The sequence below is a fragment of the Dicentrarchus labrax genome, unplaced genomic scaffold (genome assembly GCF_905237075.1).
Source record: "Dicentrarchus labrax unplaced genomic scaffold, dlabrax2021, whole genome shotgun sequence".
NCBI lineage: Eukaryota > Metazoa > Chordata > Actinopteri > Moronidae > Dicentrarchus > Dicentrarchus labrax.
This window is the reverse complement of record NW_026136705.1, coordinates 15,492,925-15,514,078: the sequence shown is the minus strand read 5'-3', so window position 1 is coordinate 15,514,078 and position 21,154 is coordinate 15,492,925. Positions and strand designations below refer to the sequence as shown.

The 21,154-nt window shown below is 39.8% G+C and overlaps 1 protein-coding gene across 3 annotated transcripts in view; it reads left to right on the top strand.

The window, feature by feature from the left end:
- Positions 1-21,154, top strand: part of klhl13 (kelch-like family member 13) — a 36,468-nt gene extending 15,314 nt beyond the window's left edge. For 2 of the 3 annotated variants that reach the window (XM_051401648.1, XM_051401647.1), the window contains 6 exons: positions 5,262-5,403; positions 8,196-8,328; positions 9,498-9,694; positions 10,540-11,335; positions 14,255-14,368; positions 19,551-21,154. In XM_051401648.1, the coding sequence (XP_051257608.1) occupies positions 5,262-5,403; positions 8,196-8,328; positions 9,498-9,694; positions 10,540-11,335; positions 14,255-14,368; positions 19,551-20,038 (1,870 nt within the window). In that variant the 3' untranslated portion in view covers positions 20,039-21,154. Of the gene's footprint in view, positions 1-707; positions 780-5,261; positions 5,404-8,195; positions 8,329-9,497; positions 9,695-10,539; positions 11,336-14,254; positions 14,369-19,550 lie in introns of all 3 variants that reach the window. The other variant, XM_051401646.1, reaches the window with a different exon arrangement.

Below are 21,154 nucleotides of genomic sequence, written 5' to 3'. Positions count from 1 at the left end.
AAGATCAAGTGTTGGTGTTTTTCTTAAACTCAAAGATAACAGGCTTTTATATCCATGTATATGGTCATTTATCATTTCAGACCTGTATTTGAACTGTGTGATGAAAAATGGGTGAAACTGGAGCCTTTTGTGATCCTTTTAACCCCCCCGATGTAAGACTTCTGACCTAACAGTATACTTTCTAGGACATGAGCAATACATATCATGATATATTATTCGCTGTGAGGGTTTATATTCCATTTATTCTCCTTTTGTTAAAACACTGTTTTTGTGGTGTTGAATCATGATGGCATCATCCATATCAAATTCAACTGTGACATTATGAATCATTTAACTCATAAAAAACATTTAAACCTAGTTTATTATATCTAGACAAAACAGTTTTTGTATCTGAAGGTTCATCTTCATTTTGTATCATCAAAGTATTAGTAAAGAAAAAAAACCTGATGCACCTGAAATAAACCCATAATTGGCATCAGTAATAGGCATTTGACAGGCTAATAGTTTAATTCTGTGAATTATTTTGCATTGGTCAGGGCTGAGCTGCAGTGATGCTTTAGTTTTTTTATTTTATTTTAGTCGAAGTATCTTCAAACATGCCACAGATGCGACTAGAGATTTGGTCTCTCTGTTCTCGGGTGTCTTTGGGAGCAGAACTTTTATGTGGGATGCTGTAGCTGTTGTCTTCTTTGTTTCGTTCCCGGCAGCCACCAACACTCCTTTGTGGTTTGGACAACCCACTCTCTCCTCGCTGCCTGTCCGACTTACCACCTGACGGGGTAAATGTACCAGTACATTGCCTGTGCTGTGTGTCAGTGTGATTGTGACCACTGTTTAAGCCCTGCCAGTTTCTCAGCGTTTAGTGGTGGTGTTTCACAAATTCCTGCTAGACTTGATCCATGATCATCTCTCTATAAACTGTACCTTCATACCGATCCCATCCTCTCTCATCGTTCATTTTCTAAATGGTGCTGTATTTGAGCATTAATCGTTAAGCTGTGTAATGTAATAGACCTTAAGCATGTGTAGCCTAGATTATAGAGCTTTACCTTACCTCTTGTGGTAGTAGTAGTTTAAATGTTTTTGTGCTTATTTTGTCTTTGTTGTTGATTATATCCTCATCGATCACCCTACCAGCTCCTCAAATCTTGTACGGCATGTGAAAGGAATGGCAATTAAATTCCACCTGACCTTCTCTTAATTTTTATCCATCATATATCCTAAATGTCTTTTGCCTATTCATTAAAGTCTTGAATAAAAAGACTGCAGTTGACTTTTGTCGGCTGAAGTCTTTGTGGTGTGTTCAAGTGCAAAGATGTGAGGCAACTTGAGGTGGCACAAAACGTTTGATCAGTGAGCCTTTGTTGGCTTTGAGGTCGGCTCAGAGTATCGGAGCCCTAAAGTGAAGTTTCTTTGAGAAGAAAATAGAAGGGAAGTTTCCATCCCACAATTCCTTCAATAAAGTGGCCATGTAATTTTTTCTTTCAGTAAGACTAAACATGGTCAAATTGCATAACTTTCTCTTTTATTTAACCTCAGTGACTTTTCTAACTATCTTATGCAGTCTAAGACGTGGTAACATGTCTATGGTGTTTACTCTTCACACCCCCAAGTGACCTTAAACAATTGTGACTCACAACTTTGCAAATAAACATGATTATGCATTTTGAGCATGATGTTCATTTTAATTTTCTTTTTTTTGTATACTGCAAGAAGAACAACAGAAAACAACTCCCAGCATTCTCATTTACTCTGTAAAGTTAATCCGTCACTGTGCAATAGTTACTTTAATAAAAATTATTAAAAGCTGGACAGTTTCCTATTAATCTGCACATTGTGAACATGAGAGGGTCCACTCCATTTTTCTGTGTAGAAACAAAGTCGACTTTAGCAAAAGGTTCTGCTGCTCTTACATACCTTATTTGTTCCCCACCCCTAATATTAAAATGCCAATGGAAGCAGGTAGAAATAACAAAGAAATCATTTAAATCATTAAACTGGCAGATAATTGATTCAGCCATTAGTGCAATCTTATTCAGAGCCTTTATGCCCAAATTTCTGTCTACATGTAATGACACTAATTTAATGTCAAATCTCCTAAATCCATTTTAAAATTGTTTTCAAAGAAGGATCTTGCACTTTCTCAGTTATATATTTATTCTGACTGCTCTGCTTTTCTGTTTCAAATAGAATTCACAATACTGAGTGGCTCACTTATAAATGTTTTTTATATGGTCTGATATCGTGAAAATATATTTTTATGGGAGCTTCTCAGAATTGAGGACGTTCTTTATTGTTGGCATGTACAGATGAGTGACAGTTTAAAGGAAACACCAGCACAAACCTCCTAGTCTCTGGAACCCTCTCCAGTCTCTCATTTGTGTTCAGTTAATTCACATAATTTTCATTTTTATCAAACCATTCAGTGACCTTGCCTGTCCTGTATGAACACATCTGCATTTGTCATGTTTCTCCACTCATTCATTCAGGTTTTTCCTTGAATTTTTCACCCATCTGTATGTCCTCATGCACATCTTCACATTTGTCCCCCTTTCTTTTTAGTGTCCCTGTCATTACGAGTAAGGAGGAGAAAGAGGATTGTTTTCAGTGGAAGTAAAATAAGTTTTGAATATCAGATAATTAGCCTAAACCTGCCACTTTAATCAACAAGTTAATTTCAAATGCATGAAAGACGCGTGGCTTTAACAATAGCCTGCAAAACATTTTAATTGCATTTAAAAGCTATGTTTTATTTAGAAATGTTGAACAATATCCCCTAAAGGCACAGGGGACATTCGCTTACAAATGATAAAACCACTCTGTTAACTGCAAAAAATCAAGTGTTCATCCACGCAAGTACTTAGAATACTTCATTATATAAATAGTCCACCCAAAAACCATTAGTCTTCTACATCTGACAAGCTCTGCCTGCTCATGGGCCAGTTTGAAGACACAAATTTACTGCTATGCTGAGCCAGACATTTTTGTAAAAGAATATTTTATCAAAACCAGGCCAACCTTCATCTAAAAATGAGCAGCTTTTAAGTCTGGGATGCCACATTCATTGACTATTCTGTCATGTCTTTATATTGCATGGAAAATAGTTGTAATGTATTAAGCTCGGTTTTCATTCAGTGTTTGAAAATTAAGATATTTCGTGTAGGTTAAGGCACGAACCACAAGTCATTCATTTTAACTTCGTCTTACTTCAAAAAAATACTGACCTGCCTCAACTCAACCACTCCTGCTTTTCTAGAAATGCTGTAAGAGATGACTCGTTTCACCTTATTTTAACAGATTATACACTGAGGTCAGCTGTTTGTTTGTTTATAGAGGCAGCAAACTCACTTTTGAAAGAAGGTTCAACTGAGCTTGGCATAAAAGTCAAAGCAGTTTGCTTATGATGCAACCTTTTAGAGACAGATATGCTATTTGATAGATGACAAGTGCTTGGTTGATTTTGTTGATCCACAGACTCTTTATTCTACCCAAATGAGCGTCAGTCTCTAATGTTAGTTTTGTCAGAACACAATTTACTCCCATCCCCAGAGTATTCCCTTTGGGGCTCTGAGTCACACTTGCCATCTTTCCATGTTCATTCTCTGTGGAGCAGTTAAGGACTTTGCATTATATTTTAGTCAGACTGTCCTAGAGCACAGGAATCATAAGAATTGGACTATATCTACTACTACTACTATATAGATGAAAATCACTAATATATCACGTTCCCACAGAGCAGGGTTTTTTTTTCCTTCGGCTTTTAGAGACTCAACAAAGAGTTTTGTTTCAGTGTGGCATCTCTGGATTATAAATCAATTACACATTCTGAAATTAAGTTTCATTCACTTCAATCATCATTAGCAGTGTTTTGTCTTGAGTTATTCTGGTTTCTTCCAGAGTTCTGAAAATTGAGTTGTATTGGGGATTCATATTTTAGTCACAGTTTTTCTGAAAACAAATGATCTTTTCGATGCTGTGCAACCCGTTTTAAAATTCTTTAATTTAATTTTGTGTCCTTATTTAACTCAGAAATTATACATCACATAGCTGTGTTGTTTATTGAAGGAAGCAGAAGCAAGCTTTCACATCCATCAGTGTCCTGCTTAAGTCAAAACACTAAAGAAAAAAGTGCATTATAGTCTGTTTATCAATAAGCCTCCACAATATTTTTATTGCACTGCAAAATGTTCTAGTAAAGCACAACTTCAATTGAGTTGTTTCACTTTCACCTTCTTACTTATTTTTGCAAATACTTTGGTTTTATAATACCTTCCTGTGTTGCTCTTTGGATTTTGGGTTTTAAAGCTGCTGGCGGCCCCTAGAGGCCACAATGTTCATCATAACCCAAAATAAAGTAAAAAGAAGTGTGGATGGAGCAAACCTGGAAATAAGCAACACTGGTCCTTGGTGTGGTGCAAGAGGAAAGGCTGTGAGGTCATTCAAATTTGCTTCAAAATGGAAAGGGTTCATCATCCAAGGAGCATGAATGTGTTCAGTGCATTTTCTTGGGAAACTGCTCTCTAAATTTGGATATTTGATATTATAGTGGTAAATGGCAGCATTTGTGTGCCACTTTTATCCAAAGGGCTTTACAATTGGCCTCTCATTCACACACATGCACTCACAACACTGACAGATAAATGGAAATGGTCAGTTGTGGCACTAAACTAAAGGTCAGGGTTTCACTAAAATAGCAGTGTAGCAACACAATACATTCATTGTTTTAGAAAAAAGTTACAGTTTGTGTATTTATCCTTCATCAATTAGGGATGTTTGCATATTCGCACAACATAACTGCTGATATGAAGCAATTATTGTAGTTTTATTGAGTGTTTGCCTTTGCTATTTCACAATTTACAAAAAAGAGACATTTGACTTCTAAATGGTAAGAGTCATTCATTACTGATTCATTACAGAGTTATCTAATCTATTCTGAGCTCCATCTCCAAGATGTTAATTATTGGCTGGTGCTAATTTCCCTCCCTGTTAAAACCCCTGACTGTCCTTAGTAGACTTTGGGAAGGGTGGAGTACACCTTTGTCTCCTCCCTTGCCACAATTTCCCCAGCTGTTCAGACCTTGCAGAACTGCAACTTCTAGATGACAATTTGTCTAACAATTAGGCTACCACCACGCAATATGTCCTTAAGTAGTGTCACTTTGAAAACTTCTCTGTCCTACTTTCCATAAGCTAAAATTAGATGGAAACACGTGTTTTTGCTACCCTTTTGAAGTAAAAACTTCTTTGCTTTTTCCTAACAGATCCCTCGTGGAGGACGACGACGCTCACATGAAAGTTGCTCTGGGCTATGGTGATATGGGCATATCTGCCCACCTTCAGGCATCAAAGACAGGAAACACTCGATTTTTCACAAGCAACACACACAGCTCAGTGGTTCTTCAGGTGAGAGTTCAGACACGTAGCAACAGTGTCCTATGAAGAAGTAAATGTTGAGTCACTTATTGTCTAATGGAGAATTGAATCATGGTTTCTTTAGAGATGCTCTGAATAATGTAGGATATATACAAGGGGCAGCATGCAGAAAATGATGCAATTTTCTGCAATTTGACATGTACTCAAAGACTTGGGATGATTCTAAAACTTCACTAAATCGGTTTATGTAGCTCAGTAATCTCCCACTTTACATTAGGGCAAATGCTGCATATTTATTTAGAGGTTTTCATTTAAATTATCTGTTACGGTCATTGAAAATGAAACTCACTGATTCACTCACTTGTAAACTAGCTTCTACACTGCTGCCACTTTTTTTTAAAAAAGAGCTACATCTTGTATACTTCACCCAAAAATTTCAAGGGGTATAAAGTCCCATAAAAATAATACATATCCACAATGCAAATTAATTAAAGGACCGAGGGAAGGAACCTGCCAACATTGTGATAGCTGTATACACAATGCATACATTGTACAGATGAGACTGTGCTGACATCACATAGCAGTGTCTACTCCCTTGCCAATAAAAGCTCAGACTGAGCAGTAGTAACCTATTTTCCAAACTGCTCCACTTCTGTGAAAGATCCATTATCACCACTAGCCTAAGTACATATAACCTGTAGCCACACCTACACACTGCTTGTATCAGAGCAGAGAGCAAGCGAGAAGGGGGTAAGCAGAAATAACCAAATATAGGATTTTCATGCCTACCTTAACGTCTGTCTGCAAGCCTCCAACTCCACCAACTCTCTCCAAGTTCACTTCCTAATTGCGTTTCATTTTCATACATTTGAAAAAGGGATTGATGCTCGACTTATCACCTCAGCAACACACCTTTTAAGCTGTAGCCTACATCTCCTCCAGCGTTGATGCACAACAGAGTGCTCAGCGCTACGTGCGTGCATGCTGTTGCGAACTGATTTCATCCTGCAACATTTGGAAGAAACCAGTACCGTAGGGAAAGTTGGTGTGTGACTTTTTGATTTATGATCTATGACATAATTAGAAGAATACATTTGACTCATAATATAAATTGATCATAACTACACATAGTAGTGATACAATAAAATAAAAATCCAGATATGATATATCCATGAAATAGTGCTGATTTATCGAGCAAGACAGTGATTCAGATGTATTATAATTTTTGAAATTAGATAAAGCACTATCCAAGTTAATCTATGCCTACTACAAGACTACAAACCGGAAAATGTCTCTGCAGTTTAAAAACCCTCCACACTGCAAAATCCAATCTACCTCAAAGAGCTCATAGCAGGAATTCCAGGATACAATTTAATAACTTGTGTAATATTGCAATGATTAATCAGAATAATTTGGGATTTGGTTTCTGTGTAATTTGATATGATATGAAGAGTGAGCACAACAAGAATATTATGAAATTATCCCCAAGAATGTAACAGAAAAGCTGTAACAGAATTAAATAAGTTCTTAAAGCGACCTACTTTCCTCCCAAACATGTATGCATTATAAGCAGTCACCTCACAGTTAACGCACACAGCATCATATTGATACTGAAGAACACAAACCACCTTCTCATTGAAGTGTAGCCACACATTATATCTTCTTTTGTATCTTATATTTCTAATTTTAGCAACAAAAAGAACAAGAAAACAGCTCCCATGTAGCAGAGAACTAAATAATCCATCAAAATGCCACCGTTAAGGAGAAGCAAGATACTGTATTACAGCATACATTTCCAGTGTGCTCTCGGTTGCTGCTTTAGCACGTCACCACCAATTTGCATTAAGTTACCTAAAGCCGTAGCGGTGGGTGTTGGCATCGCGCTGTTTGCTGCTGCCACAGCAATGGCTGCCCTTCGTCAACAGCTCTCATTTAAAATGAATGGCTGTTGGCTGCTTTTGCTGCACATTAATCTTTTGGTGTCAGAGCACAGTAAGGGGAATGATAATGATCTTTCTAGGACATCTGAACTTACACCCTTTAGCCACAGTTAGTTAGTGGACTCACTCAGTCTTAGTCTCAGTTAGTGGTGCATTTGAAAAGCAGTCCACCTAAAACCGTTGAATATTACAGGAGTTCATTATGTTATAGTAGTATGTTAATAGCATGTTTTCGTGCGTGAATGCCATTGAGGCTACATTTTTTGACTTCCCGGTAAGCCATGGCAAATGAAGGGACAAAGACAAAGGATGCATTTGATCCATTTCCCCATCTAATGCCAAAAGCTTACAGTGTGGTAGTAAATGAAGGAAGTGAAGACATGTAAGAAGAATATGTTGTGAGTACATTCTGTTTTTTGGGGGGGATTATAGGATTATTTGTTTTTAAATATCAACAATTTCCCAGAAGAGATTAAAAAAGAAGTGAATCAATCTGTGTAGCCGGAGTCTGATATACTGCAGGCAATGCCTCCATGCTGTACAAATCCATACTATGTTGCTATGCCTACAAAGGGCCAATGAAGTGTAGCTGTAGCTCCAAACATGTAATTCTGTTACTTGCCAGACAGTGAAGAAAACAAGTAGGCCCTAATCAGTCAGACAGGCCAAGTAGACCAGACGTACACCATTTTGTGTCCATGAGCTCACATCTGGCGGGCTGTGGCCAAACACTGTTTTGACTGATCTTTAATGAAACATTGAAGTTCAAGTTTGTGATTAGACAGGAAATACAGTTCAACTTAGCCTGGCCTGGACTCTGCAGAGGTCTACTTCTCTCAGCTTGGCTCAGTAACATCTTCCACCTTTCTCCTCTCCTGTTAGGGATTTGACCAGCTGAGGATAGAAGGTTTACTATGTGACGTCACACTGGTGGCTGGGGACGGTGATGAAGCTTTCCCTGTACACCGCGCCATGATGGCCTCCTCCTCCGACTATTTCAAAGCCATGTTCACAGGTGAGTCTGCAAAGCATGACCAGAACATCTGCTCATCTGTGGGTTAGCCGTTTTACTGGTACCAGCTACACTGATGTTCCTTTTTTTGTGTTGCATTGATTGCTTTATATCTTCTTCCCTCCTGCACTGTATTCTCTAATAAAACATTTTTTATTCATGAGCTTTTAATGCTTTAACACAGTCGCAGTCATGTCACTGTCATTTTGTCTCCTGAGAAATGACTCAAATTGACCTCGGGCCCACATCCCTCCGGTATTGTATATGAATAAAGATTTCCATGTTATAAAACCAACCTGGTCATTGTTATGCATTCATGTACATGGTCATTAGTACTTATGATTGTAAATGTGACTAGTTGGCCCGTTCGATCTTCTTGGTGCACTGTATGCAGAGGTAGAAGGACCTTGTACCTCGTTTTTTAAACATGGCAAAAATTTTAGGATGCAAAAAGGTAATAAAACTGAAAATACAGTTGTAATGTATCAGGTTTTGTAAGTTAAACTCAAGGAAAATTGGTAACAGATGTTTTAAGTAAAAGTGACCTTACTGCTTTGATCGGACATTGTATGAAACTATAGTCTACTTCAATTAAGGTGTTTCTTTTTCACGACTAGAGGTCATTTCTTTGCATTACAGAGCATATAAGGAGAAAGGAATTTAGATATTGGAACAGTTGGCGGGGTTATTTTGGGTCTGATACTATATTATCACTAGTGGATGTAAATTTGGAGATTTGGCATTTAAAGTATATGATTAAGATGAAGAAGGTTCTGCAATGAGAACAGAAGAGGAGCTTGTTAAAGTAGGAGTGAGGGGAAACTGGACTTGGAGTGAGGGATAGCTCATTAGTGATAAGGGAGCTGTGTGAGCATAGATGCTGAGCAATGGGATTCTGCCTAACACATTCAGGTCCTTTTGACACTGAAAACATTTCATTGACACAAAATAAGACAAATGAAATGATGGATTTTTTTGTATTTTTGATATTTTGTTTTGTTTTTAATATTTCTGCTTAATAACATTTGTTGAGTTATGTAAGCTTTATTCTTCAAATTCTTTTCAGAAATCAAATAAATGTGGCGACCTGTCAGTCAAAATAAGATTATGTATCAGCTGAACCAAGTGTAAGCGTCTCCTTTTTCTTATCCCCCAACTCTCTCCTGATGCAGGTGGAATGAAGGAACAGGATTTAATGTGCATCAAGCTTCACGGAGTCAATCGAATAGGCCTGAAGAAAATCATTGACTTTATCTACACAGCCAAGTTGTCACTCAACATGGAGAATCTGCAAGACACACTTGAGGCAGCCAGCTTCTTACAAATCCTCCCTGTGCTGGACTTCTGCAAGGTTTTTCTTATATCTGGGGTAAGTAAGCAGACCCAAAGTTGCACATGACTACACTATACAGCTTCCCTCTAGTCTTCACTAGTTGTACATTTGCTGTTTAACATGTTAAGGGTCACTGGCTAACTGGATATTAGAATTTCAAATAAATGCTCTGTTTAATTTTAATAATTTCTTTCCCAAAATGTTTTGGCTTTAAACTGCTCTTAATATTCCTCCCAGGTTAGAGGAGGAGGCAAGTACGTACATAAAACATTTGTCGGTTGATGTTTTTCTGTAAGTAGAAATTGAGAAGAAGTCAAAAGAAATAATCCTTCATAATAATTTTAACTCAGTTAGTGCGATGAAAATCTTAAAACATGATAAACCTGCTTGGTGAGAAGAACAACAGGTAACATTTTAAAGAAAAAACAACAGCAGTCAGTCTCTATGAAGATTTCATTTGTATGTAGAAAGTGGACAACACTGGTGTGTTGATCAAGTGTGATCTTGTTTATACTTTTAAATACGATGAATTCCTTAAGCTCTTATTGACATCTTAAAGTTGCTATTTAGTATAACCGCTATGTATTTTGCCCACAGTTCAAAAGTTGAAATGTTTTAAGTTACATAGTGGTATAAAACAGAGAAAAGCAGCAAATGCTCTTGTACGCCACTTATGTTCTGTGTTAGAGGTGTAGACTATGTATTAATTTGCCTCTGATTGCAGTGTCCTTCAATGCTAAATCACTGATATTTTATAATTAGAAATCACTGTCTGAGGAGGCGAGTTTCTCTATACAAGTTGGAAAGATCATCCATGTCCTCAGATGTGTTGTCAGTCTTAGTTCAAGCTTTCCAAGATTTTGATTTCTTCTTCCCTGCAGGTTTCTCTTGACAACTGTGTAGAGGTGGGGCGCATTGCCAACACGTATAACCTCACAGAGGTGGACAAATATGTCAACAATTTCATCCTGAAGAACTTCCCCTCGCTGCTGGGCACGGGAGAGTTTGTCAAGCTACCATTTGAAAGGTTGGCTTTTGTACTGTCCAGCAACAGCTTGAAACACTGCACTGAGTTGGACCTGTTCAAGGCTGCTTGCCGCTGGCTCCGCTACGAAGACGGTCGTATGGACTATGCCCCAAAGCTCATGAAGAACATCCGCTTTCCCCTCATGAACCCACAAGAGCTCATCAATCACGTGCAGACAGTGGACTTTATGCGCACGGACAACACGTGTGTCAACCTTCTCCTGGAGGCTAGCAACTACCAAATGATGCCCTACATGCAGCCAGTTATGCAGTCAGAACGGACAGCCATCCGCTCAGACAGTGCCCACCTGGTCACCCTGGGTGGTGTTCTGCGCCAGCAGCTAGTTGTGAGTAAAGAGTTGCGTCTTTTTGATGAGAAGGCTCATGAGTGGAAGGCACTGGCACCCATGGATGCACCCCGCTACCAACACGGCATTGCAGTCATCGGCAACTTTCTCTACGTTGTGGGTGGCCAAAGCAACTACGACACCAAAGGCAAGACGGCAGTGGACACCGTGTTCCGGTACGACCCTCGCTACAACAAGTGGATGCAGGTGGCGTGCCTTAATGAGAAACGTACCTTCTTCCACCTCAGTGCACTCAAGGGACACCTCTACGCTGTTGGTGGAAGGAATGCTGCCGGGGAGCTCGGTGAGTTTATTTTCCTGCTTGTTTGTTTTATCTTTCCTTTTAAGCAACAACAGAAGCCTTTAATTAATATTGTAGATTATACACTTAAATATCAAGGAGCAGTAGGAGAAAGAATGTGCAGTTTATTAAGGCTGCAAGCACACCGGTGCTGGTAATCAAATGTTGTGCCTACACATCATTTGCTGTTTCAACATGTCACATGCGTTAATCTCTGTTTAATTTAATAGATTTTTAAGGATGTGCACATTATTTTTAAGGATGTGCACCTTCACAATCTAATGTAAATCAGTGTAGAAGCATTTCAACATGTTGTGTGATTTCATCATTTTTGAGGCTGTATTTGGTTGTTATATTTTTAAATGTTTTATATTTTTTCACTTTATAATATAGTACAATCTAATACAATAAAGTCACAGCCTATACCCTTTCATGTTGAGTTGAAGACTTTACTGAGACACAGCTGAAGCTGGGACAGGAACTGCACTAGCAGAGAGGATTAAGTGAAAGGTTGTGTACATTTTGTCAGCGATTATAAAGGTGTCGTACCGGCTCATCTTTAGTCAGTACATGGATATTTGGACTGATCGTTCACCCTGCTGGTAGAAACACTTGAATGGACCGATATATTTATATCTGTTGATTGTAGTTTGGTTGTTGATGCTGAGTAACCAATCTGGAATCTCTGCAGCCGTAACTGTGGACCACAGAGAGGTGCCACCCAATACTTAAATTCAGCTAACTGCAGCGGACAGAGATGGAGGCCACTGTGTGAGCAGTCTTCTCTGCTGGGTTATAATTAGACCAAAGAACACGGCCCTGGTTCACTGCCCGTCTACACAACTGTCTTTTTCACTTTACGTTCCACTGCCCTTTCCCTGCATTTGGTTTGGCCTTGATGTGCCCAGCCCCGGCATTATATCTGTTTACTCTGGGTAGGTTATATGGGTGTGGTTTTATTGTTATGTCTAAAATGCCCAGATTATAAAAGAAAAGCATAACGACGTCAAGATGTATATTTACAGGAGGAAGCTTTCAATCTTAACTGGTGCACTTTGCTTTTTTCTTTTTTCTTTTTTTTTTGTTTTGTTGTTTTTCTTTTTGGTTACGTAGACAGACTCCATGGCCAGTAGGCTTGGTTTTGTTCATGACAAAAATATATTTTGGAGAAAACTGATGTGACTGAACGACAGGGTCTCATTTTTAAGATGCCATTCCTCATTATGATATCTTTAGATTTGGAGGCGGGGGTTGTTGATGCATACTTTAATTTTAAAAAAGCATTTTCAGTGTCACATAATCATTTGACAGTTATTCAAGATTGTTGATTTTGTAAATGATATTCTTAGGCCACAGTAGTGACAAGATATTTTAATGTAAAAGAAAAGCTGCACTTAAGAATATATAAAATTGCTTTTAATGATCTTCTAGGCTTAAATAGGCTCTTTTTAGGACCTGCTCTACTGAAGAAAAAATGACAGAAAATGCAAGGCCTCCAAGTCAGTGGTCTTCAGTGTTTTTTGGCTTGCAGTCCTTTCAAACAAAGCAAAAGAGTTGGATGTTATTCTTCTTTCATTTCCTGTTAATCATCTGAGATTATTGGGATCAATCACACTCCACAAACCATTTACAGTATCTATCAATCCCATTACGGGGTCTCAACCTCCATGCTCTAGGTCAGAGCAGTATGCTGCATAGTAATTATTACCAGATGTCACCCTTGCAGCTCTATTACATTTTGGTGAACAACCTGCAGGGAGAGAAAATCATGCTGTAGAGGAATGTGACCTTTTCAGGTGATCATAGGAAAATCTGATTTTTCTATTTAAATGAGTATACCCATAAGTAAAATTAGTGAGGATATCGGCCTCTGGTTTATGTTGGTAAATCAGCATTCAGAGTTCATACATACACACAAGTCAGTTTATCGTTATTTATTAAAAGATTTTGAATATAGATGCCCTGTAAGTCTGGCCCTGCTCTGTATTCAGTTTAACTGTGTTTTACATCTGCTCAGTACATCCATTGTTTTCTAATGAGATTGTACTACTTCTTCTGAGTGGCTGCAAGATTTTTTTTTTTTTTTTTTGCACTGCTCAAGGTCACTTTGATGATGGCTGTTGAGCAAGCAGAGTAAGGTATTCACTCATTTTCCCCGCTGAGATTTCCCCAGCCGGTCCAGGGAAGGCTTACAGCTTACTGCTGTATTTCAGAACCAGTATGAATTTTATTTTAAAGTTTACCTTTAGACCTTTTTAAAAAGTGCAAAGTTTTATTCGTGGTTTTCAGCTGAGGCTGCTTATTGTCTCTGGCCACCGTAAATCAGTTCACCCACTACTTTTCCAATAGCTGCACTCTGTGAAACAAGATATTTTGTTTAATATCTCCACTCCTCTTACTGACATGCAAAAATACAGAGTCCTTCCTCAGTTGGAAAGACAACTTATCTATGGCCCATAATGCTGTGGTAAAATGTTCTCTCCTCCTTATGTTTGACAATGGAGTTTGATACAAAGGCTACAAAGCACACTTTAATTATAACACTTCATCAAGGCTCTTTGAGGTGACGACGCCTAAGTCTACATTACTCCTGCTGGTTATCCAACTTGCTCTGGACCCCGGCTGCTCACCAATCATTCACCTATGAGCAACCCAGAGTCACAGTTCCTCTTTCTCACAGATTTTGTAGAACCATCCTGAGGGACCTTACAATAAAGGATCCTACAATCTCCCTATTTCCTGTGCAGTCGGTGCTGGTGGGGTTGTGGGGATGTGTACTCTGTATTTAAATCCGTGTTTTAGCTCCCACGCTGAGACCCTCGAAGGCCTCATTTGCTGCTGTTTGTCCTCCTTAGTTGTGTCTTGACCTACTTTCTACTAATACGTTCTTCTATTTTTTTTTTCTTCATCTTTTTCTTCAAGCTACTGTGGAGTGCTACAACCCAAGGACAAATGAATGGACATATGTTGCCAAAATGAATGAGCCGCATTATGGCCATGCTGGGACGGTGTATGGCGGTTATATGTATATTTCAGGTAAGTGACTCCTGGGAGATTAAGTAAGTTAATTTGTAACCAGCACAAATACAGAGGGATATGTAATGTGTGAATGTGTATTGAGTTTAAAAATAGATTTCATGTCTCGCAGTCATAATTGAAGTAAGTGAATTTCTGTGCATTGTGATTTCTAAATAGATCTTTTTCTTCCCAAGCATTTAATGGCTCAATACATCTTATAACGTTCCAGACCATAAAATGTATTCTGAGTTTACCTCATGTGATACCCTTTCCCCCCGACTCCACTGCATGTCTCGTACATCGCCATGAGTCACTGAGAGAAGTTTGTGTGTGTTTTTGTTCATGTTTTTTTTTTTTTTTTTGTGATTGACACACTCATTAGTGTGCTGCAGGTTGGTGGGATCACACTGAGGTTTTTGAGAGTTTTCAGTGAGTCAGTGATAAGATTTCTAACAGTATGCCGATGCTGGGTTTGTATCTTTTGAACAAATGATTCCTCACACACTTGATTTATCCAAGCATGCAGGTGAAGTTAGTTAAAGTCTGGTGAGGGTTCAGTGCTCCACCAGAGGCTGGACACTGAGATCGGGCCTTTGGGCAGTAACTACTTGCTCTTGAGGTGTCACGTCAATACGTGTTCACTTCACAGGGTTGAAAACAAATCCTGCGTTATGGAGATGAGCCCTAGTTTCTCAGTGTGACTAATCCACAGCGGTTCTACAAAGGAAGGGGTGAGGGAGGGGTGGAAGGGAAATTGGGAAGGATGGAGCAAAGTAGAGGACTGAAGCCTGTGTAGGAGGTGTAACACTGAAGAGCCTGTGTTAATCCCTCCTGGTCGTGGGTACTGTCATCGCTCTACAACGCATGAACATAAAAAGTGTTCAGAAACCTGAAAAAAGGAGATCACTGGATATTTCCAACAGTGCAGATTTTTTCCTACAGTTTGCAGTCCGTACCCTGAATGTCACAGCTGAACAACAGTCACATGACCAAGTTATCTCTAAACACATGTACGGTATGTAGTGTCAAAGCAGTCCGAGCTTGATCAAGTAAAGTCTAAATTAAAATAAACAAATTAGCAAAGTCAGAATTTCAATTTGCAAGAGGTTTAAAGTGTATTGGTATTGGGGGATAGGCTTAGTCTCTACATTTGTGGTGAATTAACATACATTAACATTAACAACATTAATATCTTGGCACTGTACGTGCAAACTGGGAGGCTTTGGCAAATGAAAATAAAATATTAAAAAAAAACTCTTCAGCAGCAGTAGTATTAAGCTTATTTACAATGTAAGGTGCTGACCAGCATGCACACTGTTTATTAGATACACTCCCTGATTTTGATTACTGTGCACGCAACCAGTGAATTTAATTTTATAATCCACAGATCTCATTATTCCTGCAAATCTTTTGTCGATACTGTGTAGTGACATGCACAACACATGGCCTGCCATATTAATTAAAGTTATCTTTTTATTTTTCAATTCCACACATTAAATTAAACATTACACGTTACATTTCTGCAACAGTTGTGTGTGCATGCATGTGAAAAAGGTAACAGTCCATGTAGCCCCCTTTTTTTAATTTGATTTCTTATTAACTAACTCTGACTGGCTGGAAACAGGAGAGAAACAAACAACAAACTTCAGACATGATTACTATCATTGTTTATATAAGCAAAAGCTAAAACTTTTATAACATTTTTAATTGGTTAGTATTTCACTTGGCAAGCAAAGGAACTGGGGCATACGCGAGACCACGCAGACCACATGATTTGACGAGCCTAATATGACTGTGGAGCAAAGATGAAAGATAAATTTTTACTTTTTAAATAAATAAGCTGAAATGATGAATAACATAATAGTCAGGGACTGAGCTAATCTGCTGGTAGCCAGCTGTTTTTCCATCTTGTTGCCTCAGGCTCTACTCTGCACTACATAGTATTTATTGCTCACCCTTTTTGATATTCTAATGGTTTCCTTTTCTGTTGGTTTCATGTCTCAGTGATGCACTCGTTAGCAGGCCAGTAGCCACTAACACAATGACACAGTGTCATGCTTTGCACCTGCGTGTGGGGGAAAATGAACATTTGGATACAGCTGGGCGAGCAGTTATGTGAATACAGCTGTGGGTTGTCACGCTAGAAAGAAACACGCACAACGGCTCATATGAAAACTGTCCGTAATAGTGCGATGGTACAGGTAAACGAGTATCGCCCGTTTGAGGAATTTTGTTGCGCTGGGGCCCTGCCGTAGCGCCCGCAGTCCCGGGGGTTACAGTCTTGCCGTGCAAGGTGACCCATGCTGAAGTGCAGTTCTGTGTCCGTCTGTCACAGCAGATCAGGTCACATTCTCCGGCTATGCTGCTGAGCTGTCTGAAAGTATTCTGTCAGCTGGATGGACCTGACAGATGCACTCAGCCCACAGACCATCACAGCTCAAGTGGTGTGGCAGAGTTCAGACATGAGTAGTGAACCAGCACAGGGCCACACTGCCTCTGGTTCACCGTCTCACCTGAGAGATTAGGATCTGTGTGAAGATCCTGGGCTCTTACAATTTAGACCGTTTTTGACCGTTGATGTCGTGACAGCGGACTCATAGAATAGAGTTGTTGTGATTACTGATTTTAAAATATTTTGCAATGATTTGTAGTAATTCTAGCCCGACAGTTACAATATTTTTTTAGGTCGATATTGATATGAATATTTGGGAGTCCCCCCACAAAAAAAATCAACCTGTCAGTGCTCTCTGGTGGGCAAAGTCTGTAATGGTGACACTGTTCCTAAAGTGTCTCAATATCAGCTTGGCTGTTTTTTTCGGTATACCTCTAGTATTGATATTTAAAGAAAAAAATATATATAGTGACATCATATACCGTATTTATACATATGTGACTAGCTGTGGTTAGATCTTTGGTACAAGGTACAAGTATTGTTGATGTAACTGGTTTGTAAACGTTCTCATGGGAGGGTTTTTTGTTTTTTCGCCCTGAATTTTCCTCCAGGCCATGTACTGCGTAAGCTTCATAACTTAGGTTTAAAGTTACAAATGATTTGCAGAGAATTTCATTAGCGTTGAGGTTGATCCACAACCCAAGTAAGGACTATCTTAGAAGCCAACTAGGTGTGGAAGCTTAAAATGTATTTGCAAGAAAGCTGGTTTGTTAAGGCCAGCGTTTGATTTTTAGTTGAAATGGCCACATCGCAGTGGTTCTTAATTGGATTGTTTTATGCAGAAAAGGGTGGTGATCTGTAATATCTGCAAGCATTCTCCCCATTTGATCACTGGAATGAAAAATCTAGTGTTGATGCACGATTTCTGCTAACAGTCCCACTATGCAGTGTGTTCAATTTAATAGATGTGAAAATTACCGTTGTGTGACTCAACATTCATCCAGAAATGACGATGATTCATTAAGTGCATGAAATTTAAATTTGCTGCTCAGTATAGAGAGTAAATTATAGTATAGAGGGTAAATTATTGTGTAGGGAGTAGTAAATGCGTGATTTTAGAAACGACTGAAATGTGTTTGATTGTAAGATCTCAGATTCATTTTACAACCTTTTGACATTTCAGTCAATCAGTCCCTGCAGGAATCTGACCTTCCGACTTCAAGAGTGTGCCTGTGGTCAGTGGAGAAATGCAAGTTACTGAATATATCTTACCTGAATGGGGACCATAAATAAAAAGTATAGTTTTGAGCTGAAAAGTGAAAAGAGGAACCCAGGAAATTTTAGTGGCATTTCTAATCAATACAGGACTCACTGTCGACTCATACGTTCTGAGCCATCATATAGAAAAATTGATCAGTTCACACTTAAGCTTGGTTGTGGCTCATTGTTCATCCTTGAGGGATTCGACTGAACAAGCACAGGTTGTTATTTGTACCGGAGCTCATATCCGGACCCTCTTTATCATTATGGGGTATTTTTGGAATATGCTGAGCCCCCTTTTCCTGCCTCACCTCTGTATCTATTCGCCATCTTTTCTTTGGGTCCCTCTTGTGCCGGCACTAATTTAACCAACCCAGCAGGTCACTGGTTTTACAAGGGGACTCTTCTACATGGCTGAATGTTTTTTTATGTGGCATATGTAGCAGACAATACAAGCGATACCCCAATTTGTCCTGTGCTGTCTGTGGAAGGGCAAAAGCTTTTAGCCCGTCTCTCTGAGATTTGCTCAATTTGGCAAAACCTTTTCCCCTCTTAGTGTCTCACTAATGGCACTGATTAGACATTAGGATACCGGGATACTGATCAGACATCATTGTGTCCGGGAAAAGGCCAAAGCCCTTGAATTGGATCAGAATAGCAGCAGGGCCTCTTGAGAGGAATTATAAGGACCTTACGTCGACTCACCACTGTTCCCTTGTCAGGATTTTAATAGCAGACTTGCCCCGTGGACTACTTGGATAAAGAAAATGGATAGTCGGGCTATCTTTGGATTTGATCAGTTAAGGAGGTGCAGCATCACAGATCTGAGTCATGGCAGCTGAATAGACAGCTTAGGCCTCAACAATACACCAAGCACACGATCACTGGGCAGCAGCAAAAGAGGGATTCTGCCTCTATTCGGCATGCTCTGCAAATCTTCACTGCATTTGCTCCTAGTCACTCTGCCTTGGGGGGGAGGGGTGGGCTGGCTTCTACCCAAATGCATGCTGGGATTGTGTTCCTCTTTATTTTAAGCCTTCCCTGTAGACATGTCCTGTTTTTTTTTTTTTTTCTTCCCCACTTTCCCTCAGCTTTTTGTGTCCCGTTGTCTACAGTCTGTTTGTGCGTATGCGCATGAATGTTTTGTAATGTTGTTCCTCTTTGTACTGAGTGCTCGTTGTCAGCGTTGTGCAGAAAAGAGGCTGAACAAATATCGATGTCACTAGTTTGTACAATTTACGTTTTACCCTGTGTACTGGTTGTCGAGTTAGAGTTGAGGTTTGAGAAATGGGGATCGGGGAAAGGTGAAATGAAGAGAGATGTACAGCCTTTATCCTGATTCTCGTTCTTCGTAACGCTATTGAAGCAAATGTGACTTCCAGCCTTTCCAGTGTTATGGGTGGTCGTGGCCTAGATAAATGAAAATGTAGGTTGACATGGGCGAATGAGTCACAGATTGGTCTGATTGACAAGCCTAGAAAGCTGTTTTCCTCCCCCAAATGATGTGTGACGAGGCTAATTTGCTCTCTCTTTTTCCTCTTGCTGCAGGGGGAATCACTCATGACACTTTTCAGAAGGAATTGATGTGCTTCGACCCAGATGCGGATAAATGGACTCAGAAAGCACCTATGACAACAGTGCGCGGCCTCCACTGCATGTGCACTGTCGGCGACCGGCTTTACGTTATCGGGGGAAATCACTTCCGGGGCACCAGCGACTACGACGACGTGCTGAGCTGCGAATACTACTCCCCCGCCCTCGACTTGTGGACACCTATCGCTGCCATGTTGCGGGGCCAGAGCGACGTGGGCGTGGCCGTGTTTGAGAATAAGATCTACGTGGTGGGCGGCTACTCGTGGAACAATCGCTGCATGGTGGAAATAGTACAGAAGTACGACCCAGAGAAAGACGAATGGCACAAAGTGTTTGACTTACCCGAGTCGCTGGGCGGGATCCGAGCTTGCACACTCACAGTTTTTCCCCCAGAGGATATCTCGGGCTCACCCTCCAGAGAGTCGCCACTCTCAGCACCTTGATGAGTAAAGGGGGGGGGGGCCCTGTTTTTGCTCATACCCCCGTAACCCCTCGCCCACCTAACCCCCTCAACCAACACTCCTTATAGACATTGTTTGCACTTCCTCTTTGGACAACATCTGTACTGCATCCCCAAGTACCCCCCCCCCACCAAGCCCACCTCCCCTAAAGCTGTGCAGAAACCACTCCCTAAGTGATTAAACCTACATACCGATACGGTTTGGCAACCTAATTACATGTTAATGTTGCATACTCGGTATATTTTGGCAGGAAATACCTTGACTTGAAAAGTGACTTTGCAAATCAACTTTTCTACCTGATGTCTACAAAGTTTTTCTTATGTCTGGTTTCTTTAGGCGTTCTACCTTGAGATGTTGTTGACTCCCACACTGACTCTCTCTTCTAGTCTATGCCAGGTTAGATGCAGGTGACCCCAGAGAGCAGACGCGTAGGGATGGATGAGCTCCAAAACACAGCCGGTTTTTAACTCAGGGGTTGGCCCAGGCCCCATCTACGTCTCTCTCTCTCTCTCTCTCTCTCTCTCTCTCTCTCTCTCTCTCTCTCTCTCTCTCTCTCCCTCTCTCACAGTTTCAGTCCTTTCCTGCTATTGCTATGAAACTGTTAACAAAATGGTGTTTTCTAAATTTAATAAAGACAATTTTGAAAGTAATTAAAATGTTGTCGTCATTACTGACTTCAGCAGAGGCAGCCAATCCTTAAGACTATGGTTCACCGTGTTGACTCTTTCCAAAGAATAGAATGTGTTCTTATATTATATTTTTCTTTATAATGGATAGTTGACTGGTTGGTTTTGGTTTACTGTTGATGATTTGATTGAAGCTCTCTGACTGTGAGAGAATGAATGAGCTGCAGTGTTTGTACAAATGGTCAGTTTGTTTAACTCTTATTAAGAGATGGTTGGATGTAAACAGTAAGGAGTTAAATTATTAATCTGGCTATGATCAAGATTGTCTTTTTGATATAAATTGCTCAAATGAACTAACTACGGTCAGGTAAGTAAATAATGTATGGGTCAGATATTGTCTTTGTCATTGTTGCCTTTATCTGATGTGCGCTATCTAAAGGAAGGGTTATAAAATTGTAAATTGTAACCAGTA